The 23,922-nt window shown below is 35.9% G+C and overlaps 1 protein-coding gene across 12 annotated transcripts in view; it reads left to right on the top strand.

Annotated features, from left to right (window-relative positions):
* The window catches only part of CNOT4 (CCR4-NOT transcription complex subunit 4), a 153,013-nt gene that overhangs the window by 120,230 nt on the left and 8,861 nt on the right, over positions 1-23,922 (top strand). For 9 of the 12 annotated variants that reach the window (XM_006088316.2, XM_006088318.2, XM_006088317.2 and 6 more), the window contains one exon: positions 1,494-1,991. In XM_006088316.2, the coding sequence (XP_006088378.1) occupies positions 1,494-1,991 (498 nt within the window). Of the gene's footprint in view, positions 1-1,493; positions 1,992-6,650; positions 7,654-23,922 lie in introns of those variants that run through there. The other 3 variants (XM_006088320.2, XM_006088321.2, XM_014455438.2) reach the window with 1 other exon arrangement.

Genomic DNA, 23,922 nt, shown 5'->3' on the forward strand with positions numbered 1-23,922 from the left:
ACATGCACCCCGACCAGGGCGGGGATCAAACCTGCAACTGAGGTATGTGCCCTTGACTGGAATTGAACCCCAGACCCTTAAGTCCACCGGCTGACGCTCTGTCCACTGAACCAGATCGGCTAGAGCAGGGCTTAAATTTTAAACCAGATTTGTGTTTGTATAGTTAAATTTAAGATTCCCCCCTCCTCCAGCTGACAAGACATATGTTGATTTATATTAAAATTTACATATTTTTTGAAAAAAAATAAAATTTATATTTTGGCATTTTTGAGCCATTTTCATTTTTATTTATTATAAGTTCTCTTATTAATGTGAATAGCATCTATTCTCAATGGAACAGACAAATTATACTTTGTCTTTAATAAAAACATTTTAAAATGTAAACTTTACTAATAAATTCTGTTATATTTGTTATTACTTTATTTCATTTAAATGACTTATTTTGTTTTTTTGTTGTGTGTGTATTTTAAAATATATTTTTATTGATTTCAGAGAGAGGGAGAGGGAGAGAGTGATAGAAACATCAATGATGAGAGAGAATCTTCGATTGGCCATTTCCTGCATGCCCCCCCACTACTGGGGACCGATCCGCAACTGCAACCCGGGAATGTGCCCTGACCAGGAATCGAACTGTGACCTCCTGGTTCATGGGTCGATGCTCAACCACTGAGCAACACCAGCCACGCTGGGTTTTGATTATGAATGTCTGAATATAATTTGGGTTTCAAGTACTTTTTCTCTCATTAGCACAATCAGTCTCTATCATTCAGAGGTTTTTGTTGTTGTTTTGAGTTTATTTGGTTAGTCCTCACCTGAGAATTTTTTTTCCCCGTTGATTCTTTTTAAGAGAGTGGAAGGGAGCAGGAAAGACACAGAGAAACAACAGAGTGAGAGACACATTGATTGGTTGCCTCCTGCACGTACCACTACCAGAGCCATGGATCGAGCCTGCAACCCAGGTGCCCTTGACCAGAATCGAACCTGCGCCCCTCAATCTGCAGGCCAACACTCTAACCACTGAGCAAAACCAGCTAGGACAATTCTGAGTTTTTGATGTTAGTAACTTAAGAATGAAATTATTGCACGGTCAGTGTAGGTCAGTGGTTGAGCATTGAACTATGAATCGAGTTTACAGTTCGATTCCCAGTCAGGACACATGCCCGGGTTGCAGGCTCGATCCTCAGTGTGGGTATGCAGGAGGCAGCTGATCAATGATTCTTTCTCATTGTTGATGTTTCTATCTCTCTCCTTTCCTCTCTGAAATCAATAATATACATATTGTGTGTGTGTGTATATATATATATATATATAATGAAATTAGTATATGAGGACTTGTAATTTTACAAAATCTTATTAATGTGCTAAGAAATTATACTTTATGTATATTTGCCTTTACCTTGTAATACGATGTTTAACTTTCACTAGTATGGATATTTATTAAGTGTGAAAGTGAGCTATGTATTTTAAATTCATCACTCATTTTGTCCCCACAGAAACAATCCCAGTATCGTCCTCTACAGACTGGCAAGCAGCATTTGGCTTTGGTTCTTCTAAACAACCAGAGGATGACTTGGGTTTTGATCCCTTTGATGTCACTCGAAAAGCCTTAGCAGACCTGATTGAAAAGGAACTATCAGTCCAAGACCAGCCTTCCCTTTCACCCACATCTCTTCAGAACTCCTCTTCACACACTACAACCGCCAAAGGTCCAGGCTCTGGATTCCTGCATCCTGCTGCACCTACAAATGCCAACTCTCTCAATAGTACCTTTTCAGTCTTGCCACAGAGGTTCCCTCAATTTCAGCAGCACCGAGCAGTTTATAATTCATTCAATTTTCCAGGCCAGGCAGCCCGCTATCCTTGGATGGCCTTTCCACGCAATAGCATCATGCACTTGAACCACACAGCAAACCCCACCTCAAATAGTAATTTCTTGGACTTGAATCTCCCGCCACAGCACAACACAGGTCTGGGAGGGATCCCTATAGCAGGTAGGTTCATTTATAGTCCTTGAGAATTTGTGAATAACTCATGCCTTTGGGTTATTGGGTGGGTAGGGAGGGAACTTTTGAATAACAGAGTATTTATTTAGTCTTGGAAATTTCTTTGGAAAAAAATTAAAGTCCTTGTAATCTAAATTTTTTTTAATTGGGTAGATGCCTTGTAATATTGAGCTTTATAAGGATGGTGGAGTATTATACTTAGTTACTGCTTAGAATAATTTCACTTAATAAGGTAGTTACCAAATTTTCACATGCCATAAAAATACAAAAAGAAAAAAATGGCCTCTGAAATTATGGTGCCAACACCATGGTCAGAATTCTGATTATGCATTCTAAAAGTAAACTGGTTAAAAAAAATTTTTAAAGATGGTAATAAGTGAGAGCATGAAGGATAAAGCCACTCTGTAATTCTTTTGGCAGTTAACTTATTTTGACTGATATACACATACACACACATCAAAACTGTGCTTAATGTTAATAAAGTATTTAATATTTGAGAACTCTGATTATTAATATTTCACAGACATTACGTGCATAAGTATATTTTCTGTAAAAAAGGAATTGTTCAAGGAGATATATTTTCCCTTTTGGCATGTCATTTTTATTTGTTAGGGGGGCGGTATTAAGTTTCTATAAGTGATGCCAGAATAATTCAGGTTTCAGAATTTTGGGGTTTTAAGGTCCCATATAGTCTTAGATCAAGTGACTTCCATATCTAAAGGAATCATTCTTATTAATAGTTTTTTAAAGTTTAATTTGGGCTTTAGAAGTGACTAGTAAAAGAGTTTGTTCTTCTTCTGATTCTCTCAAGTAGAATAGAATAGTCCCTCACTCAAATGTAATTCATGAAATTTATTTTTATCGTTTGTCATAGCCTTTAAGATATGGCATGGCACAGCATTATTGTCATAATGTTACCAGCAAGGTGTTCATTGTCTTGGCTTTAGCGAGATTGATAGATGAATTTACAGAGATCCATCAAAATTCTTTGGCTCTAATCTCTTTATGACCAACAATATTTCATTTTTAAGGCAAGTAGGGGGATTGAGAGTATTGTTTGTAGCTGTTGATATAGTGAATATAACAGTTGATACAGAAAGTTATTTTGCATAATCTTGATAGCACTTACTATAGTAGTTTGCATATCAGTGGGACTCATGATATTTGTTAATCTGATATGATAGTAGGTGACTCAGTGACGATTTTTAATTATCTTCTATATGATATTCACAGAAACACTAAGTGTTCAGTTTTTGGTACTCATTTTATTGTTCCTTTCAAGGCAGCATATTAGGGTGTAATTTTGTTTTGTTTTAATCATATAGAAATGTGGGATTTCAATTACTACTAGTGTATCTTATAGCTGATTATTACATTAAAATTAAAGTTATGTTCCTCTAAAAAAAATAAAGTTATGTTCCTCTAAACATTGTAAACATTTAAAAATAAAATATTAAACCAATTACAGTGAATATTTGGGCTCCTATTTGCCCAACAATGAAGGAGGCCATGTGGGTAATACAAAAGAAATATAAAATATGGATACTGTTTCCAGGTATTTTACAGTGTAGAAGAGATAAGATGATTATGTATGAAAGTGGTAACTATATGATACTGGAATCCCAGAGACATTAATGGAGCTTATATTGCTGGGGAGGCTTCATTGAAGAAGTAGAAATTGATCTGTGCTATGGAATCTTGGATTTGGGTTAGCAGGAGGGAAAGAGAAAGACCTTGTATGTTGATGGGAATGCCTGAATAAAGGTCTAGGCAGGAATTTATTACTATGTCATGATGTGAAGAAGCAGTTGAACCGCCTTCTATAGCAGGAGATGCTTCATGTATTATAGAGGGAACAGATAAGATGGGAGCTTGGTCAGCAAGGCAAACAGCATTTCTTGATCTGTCAGGAAGGAGGATGGATGCCTTTGTGGAACTTTAGTTCTTAGCTATTTTCATTGTGTACTTTTATTTGACTTATTACATGACCGTTGTCTGTTCTTCCAGTTTTATTATTATCATATTGTCCATTAGCATAAAAAGAGCAGTTTTATCCAAATATTTTAAGCCAGTAGGTGTTCTGGAAATGCCTCAGTGGTAATGAGTAATCACTGATTTGTGAGTATAGTTATCCTCATGTTAGTCAAATGAAAAAAAAATCTTGTGGGAGGTGGAGAGAATTTGTTATTTCAGATTTTAACTATGCATACTTGTTTGGTATTTAAATGGTGACTTATTATTAAGCTTATTATTATATTATTTTTAAGGCTTTGATGACTAGAGAAATTTTAGTTTAATGTACCAAAATATTTTAAATTGTTACCAAGAGTTATACAGAATCCCCTTATGGCCTACAAATATTTGGCAGATACCTCAGAAAGCTGAGTGTGCTAAGCCACAAAACAGAATAGTTGTATAATTGTAGTGGGATGATTTGGAGTTTTTAGTAATAATTAGAAATGACAGAAACTAAAAGTCTAAAAAACTATGTCATCTTAATTGTGTCTAATTTGAAGCAATTTAATACCTAGGCAATATCTGCCTCTCACACTCCTAGTTGTAACTCAGTTGTACTTGAGTTGAACTATTGAAATAGGTTCAACTTTGTATCCTGTGATGAATAAATATCATGGTATTTTACATAAGGGTAGCTTTTTCTTGGTGCTGGATAATGGAGGGTACATACTGTTTCAGTGAGACTAGCCACTTTAAGATATGTTTAGAAAATATCCTATGCTGAAAAGGGCCTGCATATTTATTCTCTAGATATGTGGAGCAAAATAGGGTCTCTGACCTTCAGGAACAAATACTCAGAGGTGTCAGTCACCTACATATCATATAGATACCATATCTATATTTATTACATATTTGTATTTAAATTTTTAGTTTTGTTTCAGTTAATTATTAAAAATTGATATATCTGAAACCTATCATTGGAAGGTCAGTTGCCAGAGGTTTGACAGAAATGTGGCTTCCATTTCCTTTGCCTAATTGAAAACATTTTTGTGTTTAAAATTAGTTATTTCCTTAATTAGAAGAAAAAATGTTAGCATTTCTTGGCAGCACATTTGCTTAAGGAATTTGGAAATAAATATTCTTGGGGAAACTTTTATTAGTGGGAGTTATACTAAGTCCATTCAGATATTTTTTATTATTGGAACTATGTGCTTTTGTTTTTAAAAAAATGACTTTTCTGGTCCTAAAAAGTGACTTATCTTATCCAATTCCTCGTTTTAGGAATGGCAAAACTGTGCTCCAGAAAGGTTAAATAATTAGTTAAAAGTCACACATTCAGTTAGTAAGGGAATTAGGATAAGAACCCCCAGATCCCAAATTCAATAACTGAAATGTTTTCCACTACAACATTGATGCTTTCCTTCATAAGTGAAGATCACTGGCATGTACTTTAACTTGGCTTTCTTCCTGTCATAATTGATTTTTGCTCTCACACGCTTGCAGGTCTCTTTTTACCAACAGTATCTATTCATGAGATAATTGGCCCACCTCAGGAATGTGGCCTATTGTTGCAAAACAGTGAAGTTTATTGACCTGATGAAAATTAATCATTTCTTTATTGCTCATTAGCACCATATTCTCACGAAGAACTCTAGAATAAAATTTCCCTTGCACATCCTCCATGGGGTTTATAGAGTCCTTGTCAACTTACTGGAAAAAAAAAAAAAACCAACCTATGAAATAACGTATTCTAGAGACTGAAAGTCCTTTTTTTCTCATTGTCAGTGAAGCTATCTTTCCAAATGTAATTTTGCAGGTATGTTTTTCAAGGAACTCTGCCAAGATGTTTTTATTCCATAATGCTAAAAATTATTTGGAAAAACAAATAATAGTAAGTCAAGATATACTTAGAGTTGGATTTTTTTTCATGTTTTTATTCATTAAATTTTACTTATGAGAGGGCATTTTTCTTTAAATTTTCTTTGTTAACAGTGACTTGATTGAATTTTGAGTCATGTGTGAAACAAGTCACTTGTAGCCAAATAATTATCAATTATAATTAGGAGAACTGATCTCATTTCATGTATAGTTCTTTGACCTAGAAGTAGTCATCTCGCTTTCAGTCAATTGAATCATTGTATTGTTGTTGGCATTTTACTATTTTCTAATTACTTCAAAAGTACACATTAAATTTTCAGGTGCTAAATGGTAATTCGCTGAATTAATATTTATATCTTTTTATTTCTCTTTTCTAAGCATAATTTCTGCTTTTAAACCTTAATTTATCATTTTTCCCTTTAAAAATCACATTTTTCACTTCTGTGAATTTGGTTTTAATTGTTTCATAAAATAGTACTGTTAGCAGTTTCTAAATTTATAATTGGCTTGGCAAAGAATGGCTTTCCTGGTCTCTTTTTTTTCCTTTTTGTATATTTATAATTCTAAATCTATTATATTTGTTGTCATATCTGACATAGTATTAAATTTAAGGGTGTGTTTAGAGTGTAACTACTTTCTAGGTACTTGATACATTTATATTTTAAAATTCATGTCTTGTTTCACACCCGGATTCCAATCATTAAGCATGTATTTTTATATATGTATCAGTATTCCAAATATTGAAATCATTTTTAAAGGGACTGTTAACAAATCTAGTCACCCGTAACTAGACCATGACTGACTTTTCCACAGGGGAAGAAGAGGTGAAGGTTTCGACCATGCCACTGTCAGCCTCTTCCCATTCATTACAACAAGGACAGCAGCCTACAAGTCTCCACACTACTGTGGCCTGACAACAGAACTGAGAGGAGAGGATTAGACTCTGGGGTGCTTGCATGGGCAACCGGATTTTTGCATGATTTCTTTCTGATTTTGCATTTAATGTATACACCCAAAAGAGCCAATATAAACGTTCCTCATGCCTACAACTAGTGTGTTACCTCATAGTTGCTGAAGTATGTCTTCATTAGGCCTTTAACACAATTTATTAGTATAATAATTTTGGCATTGTTTCTCATGAGTGATACGATTTTTAACTAAAAAATAAACTTGTAGTACTAATTAAGATTCCAAATGAGATTAGCTAGAATTGTTCTTATTTTGGCTCTATTATTGAAAATATGCAAAGATAATGGTAGTTCCTTGTTTTCCGATTTGTGAAAAAAATGGTAATTTCCTAATATACTCATGAAAAATTTAAAAATTAAGAAGATAATGTCTATTGCATTCTTTGAATACTTAAGAAAGAATACATATAAAACAAAATTGGTGGTGTCATTTAATGCTCAGAAGGATGTTGTCAGCAATTGTTTTTAGTTGTATAGATTTATGTCCTATATTATGCATTACATGTTTAGAAACTGTTTTTTGTTGTCTCTCATTTGCACATTTGCACTTTCTTTTTGAATGGTTGTTAATTATTTATAGATGGTTAAAATAATCAATATAGACTAAATGCAATATAATCTCTCTTCTAATGCACTGCCTAGTATACCAGGAAGTGCCTCAGAAACAGAATTGCAACTTACAGTTGATTCTTATCAGAAACTTGAATATGGGTAGACATTGTATGTGAGAAGCAACCATAGCAGTGTAACTTTTTTCTTTGAACAAACGGTACTTCTGTGGGATATCTGTTTGGGAATTTCATTGTTTAAACTAATTGAAATGTGATAATAAAACTATATTACAAGTACTTGACCAGAATGGGACTAAGGTGGAAGAGAAGAGATTGGGGATCCTCTAAAATTAGGCCACGTAAGTTGTCATAGATCATTTTAGTTAACCACAGAGTAGTGGAGTACTTTATTAGGACATAATGTGAAGTGATATTTTTGGATAATACATAATTTCTTGAAGTAGTTTTAAAATTTATAATGAAAGAAAATAAGTTGAATTTAGTTGTAAGCAGTAGACAAAAGCTGATTCAGAAATCATGTTCTAAATGAAGCAGCTGACAAGAAGGGAAAAGTCAGAGCACCTCTTGAAGTTTTCAGAAAACAATTGTGACTTAAAAGATTTGCCTTCATTTGTTAAAAATATTAAAAGGGTAAGGTGAATGCCAAAAAAGGAAGCATAGAGATTTAAAATAATAATAAAACACCTTATGAGGAGACACTTAATATGTTGGAGTTGGAGTTTTGAAGGTTACCTCTCTATGAAAGGTCTGGTTACTTTCCATTAGTTTTATATAAGTTAAATGGCTTTGTCCTGAGATATAGTGGGGTAAACTAAAATCTATTCTTAGGTATCCTTTGATTTGGTTAACTGAGGTTGTAGAAACAGCTACTTACCTAGCCATTTAATTTATTTTTGTGAAATTCTTCATCCATGACAACCTCTAATTTTTTTAAAGTGATTTTAGGACAGCATTATAAGAAATTTAGAAAATACAAATGAAATATTGTAGATTTATTAGAAGTCTTTCATCATGGGTTAAGTATGGCTTCATTTTTGCTGTAAGAGGCAAAGACATCTTTAATGTCTCTTGTGGTGCTAAGGCTCTGGGCTTTGTCAACAGACTTGAGCTCCCTTAAATGAGGCTTAGTAGAGCATAGCTTTCTCCAGCCTTCAAGGCAAGCCTTTCATCTCCTAGATCAGCTCCTCTTTACTTCTCCGTGTTGAGAGGTAGACCTGTCAAACAAGGCTTCTTTCCTGTGGTAACTTTCTAGCCGGTGCCAAAAAACTGTCAGGTAGTTTGCCCAGACTCGCTAGAACCCTGAACTGTTTCCCTGCCTCCTCCTCCCCCGCCCCTCCCCACTTCCGCAGACATCATATGTCAGGACAACGCTTCTAAAGCAATTAGGCTTCAATTTATATATTTTCACATAGAAAGCTAAAGATTATCCTTTAACTATCTTTGTAATTCCAAGGTCTTGGAAGCCAAAGAATAACAAGCCTCACTGTTTTGCTTACTTAGTGTTTCATATAATATGATATTTAAATAAAGTGAAGTCTTATAATCACAGTCATGATTAAGTATACTAAAGCACAGAAGAAAGTATACAACACATAGAAGAAAGCATCACTTCACATAGCAGAAAGCATCACTTCACATAGCAAGAAAATTGATGAAACCAAATGATGGTAAAGAATGAGAAATTTTTAAAAATCTTCAAATTATTTTTGATAAATTCCTGCATCATTAATTTATCATGCATATGGGAGATTTTGTATGCTCTTCCTACTTAACCTTTAAAAGGTGACTAATATATTCCTTAGATTGGGAATTATACCTGGAGTCCAGAACTCTTTAGTTGTACTTATGAGTTTGTGTGTATGTACATCTGTCCATTTTTTTCTGGGTAGAAGACCCATAGTTATTAGGTTTGTGAAGGGTTTGGTGACACCTCCAAGAAAAAAAGTTAGGAACTTCTATTTTTTTTTTTTAATCCTCACCTAAGGATATTTTTCCATTGATTTTTAGAGAGAATGGAAGAGAGAGGGAAAGACAGAGAGAAATATCAATATCAATTTGAGTGAAACATCGATTGGTTGCCTCCTGCACAAGGCCCAGGCCCGGGAGGAGCCTGCAACCGGGTATGTGCTGTTGACTGGAATCAAACCCAGGACCCTTCAGTTCGCAGGCCAACGCTCTATCCACTGAGCCAAACCAGCTAGGGCAGGAACTTCTATCTTGAAATGTTTTTAGTGCCACTGTAGGAAAGAGACATCTAGACTGATTTTAGTCATATGATGAATGTCAAATGCCTCTTTATTTTCTTAACGATTCCATTAGGAAATGTTTTCTGATTAATAATTCTTTTCATTCTGCTGTTGCATTTTATTTTTCTAGGTGGTGCTTTTGTATACTCTCCCCTTATTTCAACGACGCATTAATTAAGTATTTGAGTGCCTGTTCTGTGTAGTGACCTGAACTAGATCTTGAGGGATACAAAGTTGTGTAAAGTACAGACCCTGTTGTCAAGGATAACAATGTAGTAACAGTTTTATTTCAAATTATTCTTATGAGGTCAGCTCTTGATATTTTTAGCCACAAGGACAGCCATAACAGTTCAGACTCATTTCATTATCGCTCTGACAGTGGCAACAGAGGGTATTGAATACTGATCCTAAACATATAATTTGCCAGGAGTGAAAAAAATCTTAACAGGGAAAGCATATATTTGTATTCTAATTTAAGTATTTCTCAGTCATGTGCGTGTATTGCTCGTGTCTTTTACTTTTTATTTGGTATCCTTCAGCTTAAGTAGAGCTCTCTATAAATGCATCCTTTTAAAGAAAACAACTTTAAAGCATTGTGTCTGTGCACATTTTTACTGACATGGCTCCTATTTGTACAGTATTCCAAGCACCTTCAAACTGCCAGAGCTCTCTTCTGTGACACTGGTTTATAGGGAGCTATTCCTACTTACTCCCACAGAGGTATTGCCTCAAAAAGCCAAGAGAAAGGAATGAATTACAGGTGCATTGAAATCTTACAAAATGAAGACTACCATGTTATATGTACATGGAAACTGGGGACATTTTTTCCTATGTTGAGTTGGATTTTTTTTTTGTTTATTTGATTATGAAGTTTCCCCAAATCTGCTTAATTGACTCTAAGAGATAAATACCATATAATTAAAAACAGTATTTTTAAAATATCTTATAGAGAGGTGATAACCCCAAACATGACATGTACGTCTTTTTCTACAAAATATGACCAAAGTCAGTTATCTGGAGTCAAGCTAGTCCTTCTGCTCTTTGTGCTGTGTCTCTCGTCTCAGCCTTTTGATCTGAATGAGTCCCTACTGTGTTGTCTCCTTATGCTGAATATATGGCAGTAATATATGCAGGTATCACACATTAAATGTTTAGTGAACTAATCAGACACTATGCTGATACAAAAATAAAAGTGGAGTTAGAAGTTACGAGCTTGTTCAAGGACTGGCTTTGTAAGTCTGGGCTCTTATTTTGAAGGATGGCTGAGAATTAGTTGATGAAGGAACGGAAATACAGTAAAAGGAATAGATTGAACAAAGAATTAGAGATAGCCATTAGCATAGTCTGTATGGTTTGGGAGGGAAGGACAGTGAGGAGGAGTTGGACTGGTGTGAGGTATACAGGTCATATAGAAAGGTGGGGCAAGTGTGAATAAACCTTGAACGCCAGGAAGAGTTTTGTGATTGTGGTCAATAGTAGAGAACAGTAGTTTCTTTGGTAAAGATGTAATTTGATTGTAGCATTTTAAGAAGATTAATTTGGTAATATCTTTGCTTGAAATTAAGACCAGTTAGCAGTTCTAGTATGTCATTGCTGGCTAACATGGCCTGGACTAAAACAGTAATAGGAAGTGAGAAGAAATTATGAGTTAGAAGTCAGAAAGAACCTAAGAAAAAAACTTTGTTTTGGTTTGGTCTCCAGTGACCTTTAGAAGTGTAACTTTAATAAAAAGGTTCAGATAAAAACCAGATCTCTAGGATTCATGAGGAAATGTAAGACTATAGATGCAACAGTCATTGAGTACTTAACACATTTGACAACAAAGGGGAAGAGACAAACAAGTTGTTAATTAGATGTGTGGTAGATCTTAGAAGGTGTTGCTTGAAGATAAGTGAGATACCTAAGTATTTAAAGGCAGACCATATAGAACCAATTGAGAGGAAAAGATGGACAATGCTGAAGAGAAGAGAAGCTGATCCAGTAAGGTACAGATTTCTATAGGTACTTTGAGGAAGTAAGCCTCTGAGATGAGGTTAAATTGTGGGTTTAGCTTTAGAGAGGTGGGATATATCTTCCTTATTAGGTGTAGGAACAACCAGAAAATTTAGGAGAGAATAGAATTTAGAGAAAATAGGAATAGTAAAGGGGCTCATATCAGTAATTATTGAATGCATGTTGTGTGAGAATGGGGGCAAAAGAGTGAAGTTGGGAGCCTTTAAAGAAAGGAGATTAACTTAATCTGTGAGACTAAGCCTAGAAGGGCATTGGAAAGAAATGAAAGAATTGCTGAGTAAAGATAAGGACCAAAATTTAAAAATTTGAGTCTAAATGTGTATGGTTTTGTATTTGTTCTGCTTCAGCACAAAGCATCAGGAGAGGACAAAGCAAAATTAAGAGTTTGGTGTGAAGGTGAAGACAATTTTGAAATACCTAATCTTGTTAAGAAGATTCCACTGAGGCAAGAAAGATCCAGTGGTGTCAATATGTTGAAGAGAGTTCAGTGATTTTAGGTTTCATAGGGACAAAGAGCAGGTATAGTCCTGTTAAGAGAATGTCAGATTCGGAGATTGTGGTTAGTGCGATATCCACTCTGCTTAATGATGAATGAGAACAAAGAAAGGATGGCAGATATATCAACTTTAGGGCTAGAGGTTGGAAAGAAGTCTAGCTTTCATAACCCCCATGATCTCTACCTGCTTTCTCTCCAGTCCTTTCTTAAGAGTAGGAAGTTAGAAAGAATTGTTGAAAGAATTATGAAAGGATTGTTGAAAGTATGGTATATGAAAGAATTGTTGAAAGTATGGTATTGCCTGGGGAATCCTGGGTTAGATTTCCTGTAAGTTGATCATGCAAAGCAAAACTTTGCACAATGGAATAAATATTCCTTTCTCAAAGTATGGTAGGAGGATGTGGAAGCAGAGTGAAGGGGAAGGCCGGGGAAGAGCCGGAGGTGAGATTGGACAGGTGGAGGTAAGCCCAGTGAGCGAGGGATTGGTAGACAGACATGTTACATATGATGTGAAGCAGCGGTCGCCAACCTTTCGGGCCTCCGTGGACCACCAGTTGGCGACTGCTGATGTGAAGGATGGAGACCGAGGGAGTAGGTATGGCGTATGAGTTTGGTAATTACATATTACTGGTATGAACTAGTTTCTGCCAGGCTCACATTCAAACTGGAAAGAAACAGCTTTCTATCTACATAGGGAAAGTGTCTCTTCTTAGTTGGACTAGGTCAGTGATGGCCAACCTTTTGAGCTCGGCGTGTCAGCATTTTGAAAAACCCTAACTTAACTCTGGTGCCGTGTCACATAGAAATTTTTTTGATATTTGCAACCACAGTAAAACAAAGACTTATATTTTTGATATTTATTTTATATATTTAAATGCCATTTAACAAAGAAAAATCAACCAAAAAAATGAGTTTGCGTGTCACCTCTGACACACGTGTCATAGGTTCGCCATCACTGGACTAGATAATTCTGCTTCATTTATATAACAAATTGGAATTAAAAGCAGTAGATTGGTGAAGAGTAGAGAAGAGAGAAATTAAGAAATTTCTTATAACTGACTATGAAAACATTGTAACAGTTTTCCCCAAAAGAGAATGTGCCCTGTGAATAGGTGCATACCTTCAAGTTGTTAAACTAATCTACTCTTGGTCCTTACATTTTGTATTCTTAGATGTGACCTTTAGGAAAAACTGCAGATGTAGTGGAATAGGGATGGAGATAAAGAGATACAGAACACATTTTTCCTCCTTACTTGATTAATAGCAAATATGCCCAATTTGGAAGCACCCTTAATTTTCTGACACTAAAATATTTTAAACTCCCTGAACTTATTTCATATATGTCAGCTGAGATGTCAAGTATGACACTTAAAAATGATAATGCTTCAAAGTATAAGTCATTGTTCAAGAATACTATGTTTGTGAAACCATGCTGATAGAGCAAGAAGCCACTGCTCCTTGGACCTCCTTACTGCCCTATGATTTGCTGCCAATAGTATTATATTGCTGGGCATGCTAGCCTACGGCTTCTTTAATCAGAAGCTTTTCCTAAAGAATTACTCTTGAGAATTCAGGATTCGTTAAGGAGAATGAAACTTTGTTCCACAGAGTTTTAGAGTGTCTTCCCTTGAGTTATACAGAAATCTGGTTTATAATTATTAGGTTCCTAGAAGTGAGGGCAAGCCTCAACAATCTAAGCTGCTTGACAATATGACTGAAGTACCTAGAAGTTCCATGAAACCACTGGAAATTATTGAACCAATCCATTTTCCTTAGACCAAACTTCCTACGGTAGCTATTGATTTGACTTTCTTCTTGGCCCATTCACATGTTACAATTATTCTAAAGGTTCCTGGAAGCTCCAAACTAGCCCTGGAATATACTGAACCTAGAATAGTTTTGTTCCAGCTTCTTTTTGGTACTGAGACCCACTGTTGTGCTCTGCTACAAAGGATACCCCCAAAGTACTCCTCTCGCTATAATTTCTAAAGCCTTTACAGCACCCAGTACCTTAAAAAAATGAAGTGAAATTCACATACTATACAATTAATTACTTTAAAGTATACAATTCAGTGGCCCAGCACTGTTCTTTAACTCTCAGTGTTAAAATAGAATAAATAACCCACTCCAAATCCTGAGAATTTTGGCCTATTCCTTGTTGTGGCTTTGTGGTGGTAGCTGCATCTAAACTCGGTGTCTCATCTGGTAGGCTGAAAGGCAGATAGTACACCTTAATGTATCTCACACTTCTTCACTGGAGTACTTAAACTGTGGATCAAGCAACTTTTATACCCCACTCTCTCCTAAAAAGGAGGTGTGTGGGGCGGGGAGGCCAAAGAGCTGTAGACAAGAGACCTCAAGATACTTCCTTTCCTGAGTGGGTAAAATGTTTGAAACAACCATTTCAATAATTTTGAAATGACAATAATGGCATTTCTGTCTTCATGACATTTGATTAGTGTTATGTAAAAGAAAAGGTTTGCTTAGCAAAGTTAAAGTGTAAGCCTAGTGTTGTATGAGTATGTGGTTGAATGTGTGTGTTGGGTTATATATAGTAATTTTCAATTAAATCCTCCACTTGGTGGATGGAGCAGAGGAAAAAGTGTTAGGCCATCTCTGTGGCTTTTCATGTTTTTATTCCTGCTGTATTCTGATTAAATTATATGTTCCAGATAATGCTATATTTATATTCTGTCTTTCTCTAAGTAATTTTTGAAAGAAATAAAGACCCTATTTAAATGCAATAAGGTTATAATACTGGTGTCACCTTATCCCTGGTCATGTTTTTTCTAAACAACTATTTTCATAGCTTTTTCTCATCAAATTTCACTCTCATTACTAAGAATAGTCATGTCACACTCTTTGGGAAACCCAAAGGAAAGGTTAATAAGAAAAAAAGATTTGTGTTAGAATCATGAAATTTCATAGTATGCAACATAATTTTCAATAATCCTCCTTTGAAAGACCAAGTAATTATAATAAACAAGGCTCAGAAGGATTGTGACTTGCCCATAATCACATTCCAATAACAATGTAAGGTTCTTTTAGCCTTAACCATCTGAATTTGCTTTCATATGTGTAACTCAAGGAGAAAAAATACTTCCAACAGAAAATATCGCTTCTCTAAACTTTGTTGTGTCTTACAGTTGGATTATTATAGTAGTTTTTGCAGGTCAAGGGCTTTCAACTGTGAATATCAGTGCAAATAGTGAATTGTAGGCTTTCAAAGTGTCCCATCTGTTGGCAACTATTATCACAGATCCTGTAAGTTGTCAAACCAGCCTAGTGTGAAATGAGGCCCAGTGATTTTGGAGTGACTTTAGTGGGTGGCAAATGTAAACTTGCAGTACTCTTAATGTAGACTTAAAATAATTAGCAATGTCAGAGCTAAAAGAGAAAAACGGGTGGAATTAAATTTACCCAGGATTTTTCTACAGTGCCAAAGAGTGTTTAAAGACTAAAATGCATGACCATAGACTGGTGACATCTCTAATAAAAAAGCTTATATTAATGGCACCAAGGCGTACTGTACCCACACTAAAGGTGTGATCTCAGATTCATCTTTGAAGAGCTTCTATATGCTACACCATGTAAAATGATAGCATATCTGCTGATTTTTTTTAATCAAGAAAGTCATTTTCAGCATAATGAAACAAAAGGAAAGCTCCACAAGGATTTTAAAGATAATATCATCACCATGTCCAAGAAGAAATGCAAGAAAGCCGACTGCCATCAACTTTTATAGCCTAGTGCTGTTACCTAATATGGCGAGATCTTATCCTAAGGACTGGACTAGTATTTACGCTCTGCCAACAGTCTTGCATACTGAAGTCATGTGTCGACGAGCAGAACTTAGTGACCTGGAACATTATTGGGATGTTTTTAAACATTGTCATGTTACATGTTGACATTTGCAAGAAGACTGACACCCTGAAGCTGTTTATTTTCTTTATTACATCTACAAATTGAGTATCCAGCTAAAGGTAAAGGAGGTCCTGGGTTATGACTTCAACTAAGTAGGAAAGTTTCTTATTGGCTTTAAGCTGAGTGTTGGGCTACATATTTTGTTCCATTTGTGTTTTTATTATATGATAATGGATTACTGTTATATGCCCTAGCCCCTCACCTCCCATTTAGGGTAAGATTTGGTACCAGTTATGTTTCTTTTTACTCCTAAACTGTTGACATTCACTATTGACTAATGGTAGTCTTCCCTAAACATACTTTGCTTGAATTTTAGTGTAGTCAATGTTGCTAGGTGTAAACTCCCAAGACCTCACCTGTATTTTAAATGGTAAGTGACTAGAATGAAGCCTGTTACCAAAATAAGCAAAGATCTTATACAATCTCTAAATAAATACACACAGTCATGCATCCTTTGTTTTATAACATGCTTTCAGGTTTTGATTCTTGACCATCCTGAGACCATTCTGTGTGCTCACCTCTCTATCCAGTTATATTTTTCCCCTTTGAACAAAGAAGAAATGGTTTCTTTCTCCATGTAACTTACCACAATTAGGAGGAGTGGTCTTGACTAGATCTTTTTCATAGATTTTTTTTAATCCTCACCCGAGGATATGTTTATTGAATTTTTAGAGAGAGAGAGAAACATTGATTAGTTGCCTCATGTATGCTCTCCAACCAGAGATCAAACCCCACAACCCTTTGTGCCCTGACTAGGAATCAGACCCGCAACCCTTTTGGTGTATGGGATATCACTCCAACTTAGCCACCCAGCCAGGCTCAACTAGACCTTAAGGTACACCACCTGTATGATTCCCTGACAGGCCCAAATTTCCCTTTTCAAAGGAGAAAACTCTGTCCCTATCAGGTGGCTTAGTCTCTATGATCAGTTATCTTCCCAGTAACCAGTCTACTACCTTTTAACTATTTCCAGACTGGCTTTTATTTTATATGATCTTATTATTTTCTCTCCCTTTTTAAAAAAAATCAAAACAACAACAGAAAGCATAGGCTGGGTTTTAGAGTAGATTGAATAAAAACCATGTACTGTTAAATGTCAAATTGATAAAGATTTTTGATACTGTTAAACTATCATTCACTTTCCTCACCTAAGTTATTCTAGCTCTTTGAAAAATCACTTAATACTTCTAGCAATATGACTAAAATTCCATGTTTTACAAATATGTGTAATTTTTCTAATGTAATTTTTTTTCACAAAAAATGTTAGTTCTAGTTCAGTACTAAGCTCTGGCATATAGTGCACTAAGAATTGTAGTTCCTAATTTATATTTGAGAATGTATTCATCTGACCTTCCATCTTTTCTTCCTGCACAGTAAGATTCAACACTGATAATTGATTCTGTTAAAATCTTTTTCAAATTCAACTGTAATAAATCATAGCTAAGAATGAACACTTAAATAAATGTAAATGATTTTTAAACTGAGGCTCCTGGTAGACTGGTGGTGAACATATAAGTCTTTGAGTTCATCAGAGTCTTGAAAGGACGAATTCTTATTAATACGAATTCTTTTAAAATCAATACATCATTTGAAAATTGGAAGCAAAAAGTTTTTATTTTGCCTAGTATGTGAATAAATTGTAAGGAGGAGAAAAAATAAAAGTCTTTTTTAAAAAATTATACATAGATAAAATAGTTAAATGTCAAATCATAAAAGCTTGTTTTGAAAGTTAAATCTACACAAAACAGTCTCAAAACTAACAACTATCTCTTGGTGAAAAAGAACTCTTAAAGATACATGGTTGGTCTGTTAAGTTGGAAAAGTCACTCACCATGACTATACCCATATCTGTTTCATTTGGTTTAGTATAAAATAATGAGGAAGTTACTTCATTTCCTGAAATAAATTTTTTCTGAAATTAAGAAATAAAGCAAATTAATTGTTTTAATGCCCCAAAAGATCCTTTATAAAAATGAAGCTCATAGCTGGATTATGAAGAATTTGTCAATTAAAATCATGTTTTAGAGCAGAGGTCCTCAAACTACGGCCCGCGGGCCACATGCGGCCCGCCGAAAACATTTATCCGGCCCGCCGGGTGTTTCTGCCGCCGCTGTCTGTCCTGCTTAGCAGCCGACTCGTCCCGGGCCCGCAGTGCGCATGTGTGGAATGTCTGAGGGACAGTGAACTGGCCCCCTGTTTAAAAAGTTTGAGGACCCCTGTTTTAGAGCATGGATAATTTTAGTTTTCTTTCGGGGGGATTTTGTGACTTTGATAGGAGCTATCTTTCAGAAAAAGATAAGACTGACTGATCTTCACTGTTGAAATAGAAGTGAGCTGTGTGGTCAAATGGAATAAAAAACTGGGTTTGGTGTTTCTAATAACTGAGAAAATTTGGGAAATTGTGAACATCAGAAATCTTGGGAATTTCACTAGACACATAACCACAGAGGATTTGCTGCATAGGAAGAAAAATTCTTTAGTCTGAATGCAAGCCTAAAGAGGAACTCACCCCCATAAAAATATTTTATTGGCGCTAAATAATCAAAAGCTATCACTGACTTGTTCAAAATGGCCAACTTTCAGTGATCCACTAAAGAAATATGAAAACAAAGAACAGCATGATACTGCTGTATAATATAATGGCATCAGGCTCCAGAGAATATGATAGAGTAGACCATTCAATAAATGTCCATGGAATGAACACTAATGGTTGAGAGAGTGATGTTAGTGTATGATTGCTTCTGGAGGCCTGGATCTGCTTTGTGTTACATCTGGACTTTGGGAAACATAATCAGATTCATTTGGACATGAGTTATAACTTGTACTGTGCATTCAGTGTGAGGATTCCCCTCACTACTCCATGATCATTCCTATTATTCTGTCTTCATTAACTTTGAACTCTGGAAACCTCAAGAAAACTCTTGACCTTTCCTTATTTCCCCAAGACCAACCCAACACTCGCCCTGCACAAACTTTAAAAAAAAAATTTACCTACTAACAGTTTTCTTAACCTCAGTTTCTCATTTATGATATTCACAAACTCTCTCTCTCTGTATATGTGTGTGTGTGTGTGTGTGTGTGTGTGTGTGTGTGTGTGTATGTTTATATGGAAAAAGTAATCCAAAAATAAACTCTTTCACATACAACTGCAAAACTACTTTTCCCACACCCCGTGTATCTATCTGTATACACATGTGTACAGATAGATAAATATATATACATCTTCCCCTTAGACATATACCCACAATTCAGAAAGTCTCTATAAAATACCTTTTCTTTCAGAACTCCCTATGGGTAGTAATGAGCTGTTTTGGGAGCTTAATACTTTCCTAAGTAGGGCTAGTCTTTTTTTTTTCTTAACTACAATTTACATTCTATATTATTTTGTATCACTTTCAGGTGTATAGCATAGTAATTAGATAATCATACATTACAAAGTATTTCTCCCGATATTCCAGTACCCATCTGGCACCATACAAAGTTATTACAATATTATTATTATTAATATATATGTTTATTGATTTCAGAGAGGAAGGGAGTGGGAGAAACATCAATGATGAGAGAGAATCATTGATCGGCTGCCTCCTGCACGCCCCCTACTGGGGATTGAGCCCACAGCCTGGACATGCACCCTTGATCAGAATCGAACCTAGAACCCTTCAGTCCGCAGACCAACCCTCTGTCCATTGAGCCAAACCGGCTAAGGCACAATATTATTGATTATATTCCCTATGTTGTACTTTACATCCCCGGGACTATTTTGTAAGTACCAATCTATACTTCTTAATAATAGGCAGTTCTTTAGGGTAACTTGTAATTGTTAAATAATTTTTTTCTCTTGGTTAAAACAATCTTTTTTCCCATTTATACTTCTGGTTAAATATGTGAAAGCAGTTCCAACTTGTAACTTCTAGATGTAGATGAAACATTCTTAGTTCTTTCAACCATTAGACTTAACATGTTTCTAGTTCTCTCTGTAGTTCATTTCTCTACACACATTTTCACTTGATAATGGATACTTTTCATAAAATATGAAGCTCGCATTTCAGTAATCCAAATGTGATCAGATAATAAGTAGATCTACTTTTTAAGTAAAATCATTATTACTAACTTATATATTCCTTTCAATTTACAGAGTTCTTCTATAAAAATATTTTGTGGGGTAGGTATTATCCCCATTTTGTAAGTGAGAAATGGAGGCCCCTGGTGTTTATCATTTGTGATTTGCCCAATGTCTAACAATTGCTAATTTAGACATTGTACATCTATTTATATGGTCCTAACATTACCTTTTTAAAAGTTCCATTACCCAGTTGTCATATTAAATATTATAAGCCTATTAAGGTCTTACAGGCTAGACCTTTTTTCATACACATGACTAGTTGGATTCTTCCATCCTGTGCTTTCCTAATGCATTTTTAAAAATCTGAATGTATATCTTAATTTTTATGTGTTTGGGTTTGATGTAGTTAAGGGTGTATCCTGTTTGTATATCATCATCTTACAAATTTGTCTTGTGAAAGAACTATCTGATTATAAATGATACTAATGATAATTAAAAGCATGGAGTCAAAAGACATGCCAAGTTCAGAAACTTTTAGGCTGATATTGTGTGCAAATCCATTTAAACACTGTTATCCATGCTATACTTTACCATCTTATCCCAAAGGTTACCATCACAAAACTTACCAAAAACTGTTGAATTCAAGATATATTTGTGACATCTTAGGAAATCTACCCAAAGAATAAATTACTTTGATAAGATTGGTTCTTCATGGAATTGCATTTTGGCTCTCATTGATCACTCTGTTCTTTGCTTTATGGAATTTACGTGTCAATGGGATGGGAATGGAGCTAGCTGCAAAGTCTTTGGGTTTGGGCATGCAACAGAAGAGGAGAGGAAATGGACACTGGGACATAGAAGGAGGACATTTCCAGTGGGAAACTATTGTCAATAGAACCTGTCTCCATAACTACTTATTCCACTTCAAAATTAAAGTTTAACTTCCTGTGTATTTCCGTTAGAAGGGAACCGAGGTTCTAGCCAGAATGCTACATATTTCCCATGGAAAGTGCCTCCAAATACAAGCCATAGAGCAGTGCTTGCTTAAACCTATTATTTCATTATTAATTTCTAAAGAAATCATCCAGCTCCTAATCTGCTTCAGAATTCCCCAAGAATTACAAGCATGCAGCTTCTGGAGTCTGCCATTCCCTCCTTTTCTGGCACTTCTCAACAGTGGTTTTGTGATCACATCTGAGGATTAATTAATACGTTGGGGTAGAATTCACTTTGCACCTAGAGAGTTTAAACTCATTTCAATTGAGATTTTTTTTTTTTAGTATTTTGCATCTCTACTGACAGTTCTCTTCTGTACATTGCTTTATCAGTCCTTTCTGGTTTGAGGATTGTGTGCTCTTTTATAAAGAAGATGGAGGGAAGCAAAATGAAGATGGAACCAAATAGCTGGGTCTTCTCTCGGGGCTTAACATTGTGATATCAGGCTGAGTGTCGACTTTCTCTAATTTTCTGCTACTCAAATTTAGCTTTTTCTTGCCTTCAGCATTTTCCACAAGCTTCAGTCATTATGGAGTCTGATTTTAATCCTCAAGGATTATGATACTCTTATACAGGTAGGTTATATACCTCCATCCATCTTTTCTAAGCTTTTCAAATCTAATCCCATGAGATTCTCCCTGTTCAAAAACTGCTTGCTTTATGTTTCTCCCCAGCTAGTTTTCTTTACTAGAATTAATTGTTGCATAGTCAGACTGTCATATTTTAGCATTTTCTGTGCTCTGAAGCACTGCTCTCTATAACCGTGGGACCACCCTGGCCCATTTCTTTTTTCTTTGACCATTTTTGGAAAGCTGTTGTCTTAAAAAAAAAAAAACTAGAAGCAAATGTTTAGGGCTATTTATTTAGGAAACATAAATACCTCTTTAGGTTCTGCTCAGGAACTGTTCACTATATACAAAGAGAATTAAATCAAAGAGAATTAAACCAAGGCCCCTTTCCTGGAGGAGCTCACAGTCTAGCCGAAAAAACGATGTTGCCCTGGCTGGGTGGCTCGGTTGGTTGGAGCATCGTCCCATGCACCAAAAGGTTGTGTACTTTGGGAAGCAACCGAGTGATGTTTCTTTCTCCCTCCCTCCCTCCCCCAACCCCACCCTCTCTTCCCTAACTTGTTAACAGGTGATTGCAATTCACTGTGGCAATTTCAAAAGTAGCCAGCATGCCTGCCATCCAAGAACTCAAGTCTAGTTATTCAGTCTTTGCTTCTGTAAATCTTAAAATTATCTCATATACTTTTAGGGCTTCTGTTTACAATAGGCAACCAGTTCTTCATTGGTCACAAGCCCAGAATAAAAGTTTCCCTCCTTGTTTTCACTTCGGGAAAACGAGGTGATTAGGAAGTTAATTTTTCCAGGTTTATTTTATTCCAGCACATTTAGATCTCAGAGATGTCGGGTGGTTGGCACCCTTTGTGTGTCTGCAGTTTTGTAATTTGATTTGGTGAAGTCATATCCTGGTGACCTGTGTATCCCCTCCTGGACAGTGAGCTCCCGGTCATCCTGCATGTGCTCACCAGGCTGTGCTCACTCAAATGCGCTCCATGCTTCCACCTTCAGATTGTATACGTTCCCATCCTTGAGCTCTGTTGCTTGTATATTCTGTCTGGTTCAGGTTCCGTCTTATCCACAGTATAATGCTTCTAAGAATGTATTTATCTTTTCATTAAATTTTAAGTTTACTCCCGGCCAGCGTGGCTCAGTGGTTGAGTGTCGACCTATGAACCAGGAGGTCGTGGTTCAGTTTCCAGTCGGGGCACATGCCTGGTTTGCGGGCTTGATCCCCAGTGTGGGACATGCAGGAGGCAGCCCATCGATGATTCCCTCTCATCATTGATATTTCTGTCTCTCTGTTCCTCTCACTTCCTCTCTGAAATCAATCAAAAATATTTTTTAAAAAATTTTTAAATTTCCCTTTTCCTCATTCTTTATAAAGCTTTATATAGGGACATTTTTCATAAGTCTCCCCCCTCCCTTTTAAAAAAAATAGATTCTGCTTCCTTAAATCCTTCATAAGCAAACATCTAGATGTTTTCCTGGTTCCCAGTAGTTGATCTGATTCTCCCCCCAAACAGAACTTTGGATCCCTGTAGGAACATTCTAGAAAAGTACACAATGTGCAAAACACATCTACTTATATTTTGAAATGTTCCTATTATATTTTGTGATTAGCATCTTCTGCTGCCCTCTGTTCTGTGTGGAATCACCTTTCCCTCTTCCATTTCAGCTTCCCTTCCTCTGAGCTTCTCCAGTCACCATTTATCCTGCATGTAAGGTGGCAGAATTGTTCACCTTTTCTTTATGCCCCTTCATACCAGAATAGCATTTATCATCACGTAGTGTAGTTAAACATGTCTGTCCTCCCCTCCTCTGGGAGTCCTGCCAGCACAAGGACTGGTTGGTAATGTGCTTGGTGGTGAGAAGAAAAGCTTTGGAGTCAGACTGGGTTTAGTTACTGACTTTGACACTTTTAAACTGTATAATTTAGGGCAAATTCTTTAAACTACCAGAGCCACTTGGTCTCCTCATTTGTAAAGTGAAGCTGATACTTGGCTTATGGGATTGTGGGTACTAAAGTAATCCAGTTCATTAAGTGCATGGTGAGTCAATGAACAGTGTCTAGAGTAGGAAAATGATAGAATGTAGTTAGTAGATTTACTTACTATCCTGTATACATAATATTAGAATATCTTTTTTAGCCCAGCTGGTGTGGCTCAGTGGTTGAGCATCGACCTATGACCCAGGAGGTCACCATTTGATTCCTGGTCAGGGCACATGCCCGATTGCAGGCTC

This window comes from Myotis lucifugus, unplaced genomic scaffold (assembly GCF_000147115.1).
Source record: "Myotis lucifugus unplaced genomic scaffold, Myoluc2.0 scaffold_46, whole genome shotgun sequence".
Lineage (NCBI taxonomy): Eukaryota > Metazoa > Chordata > Mammalia > Chiroptera > Vespertilionidae > Myotis > Myotis lucifugus.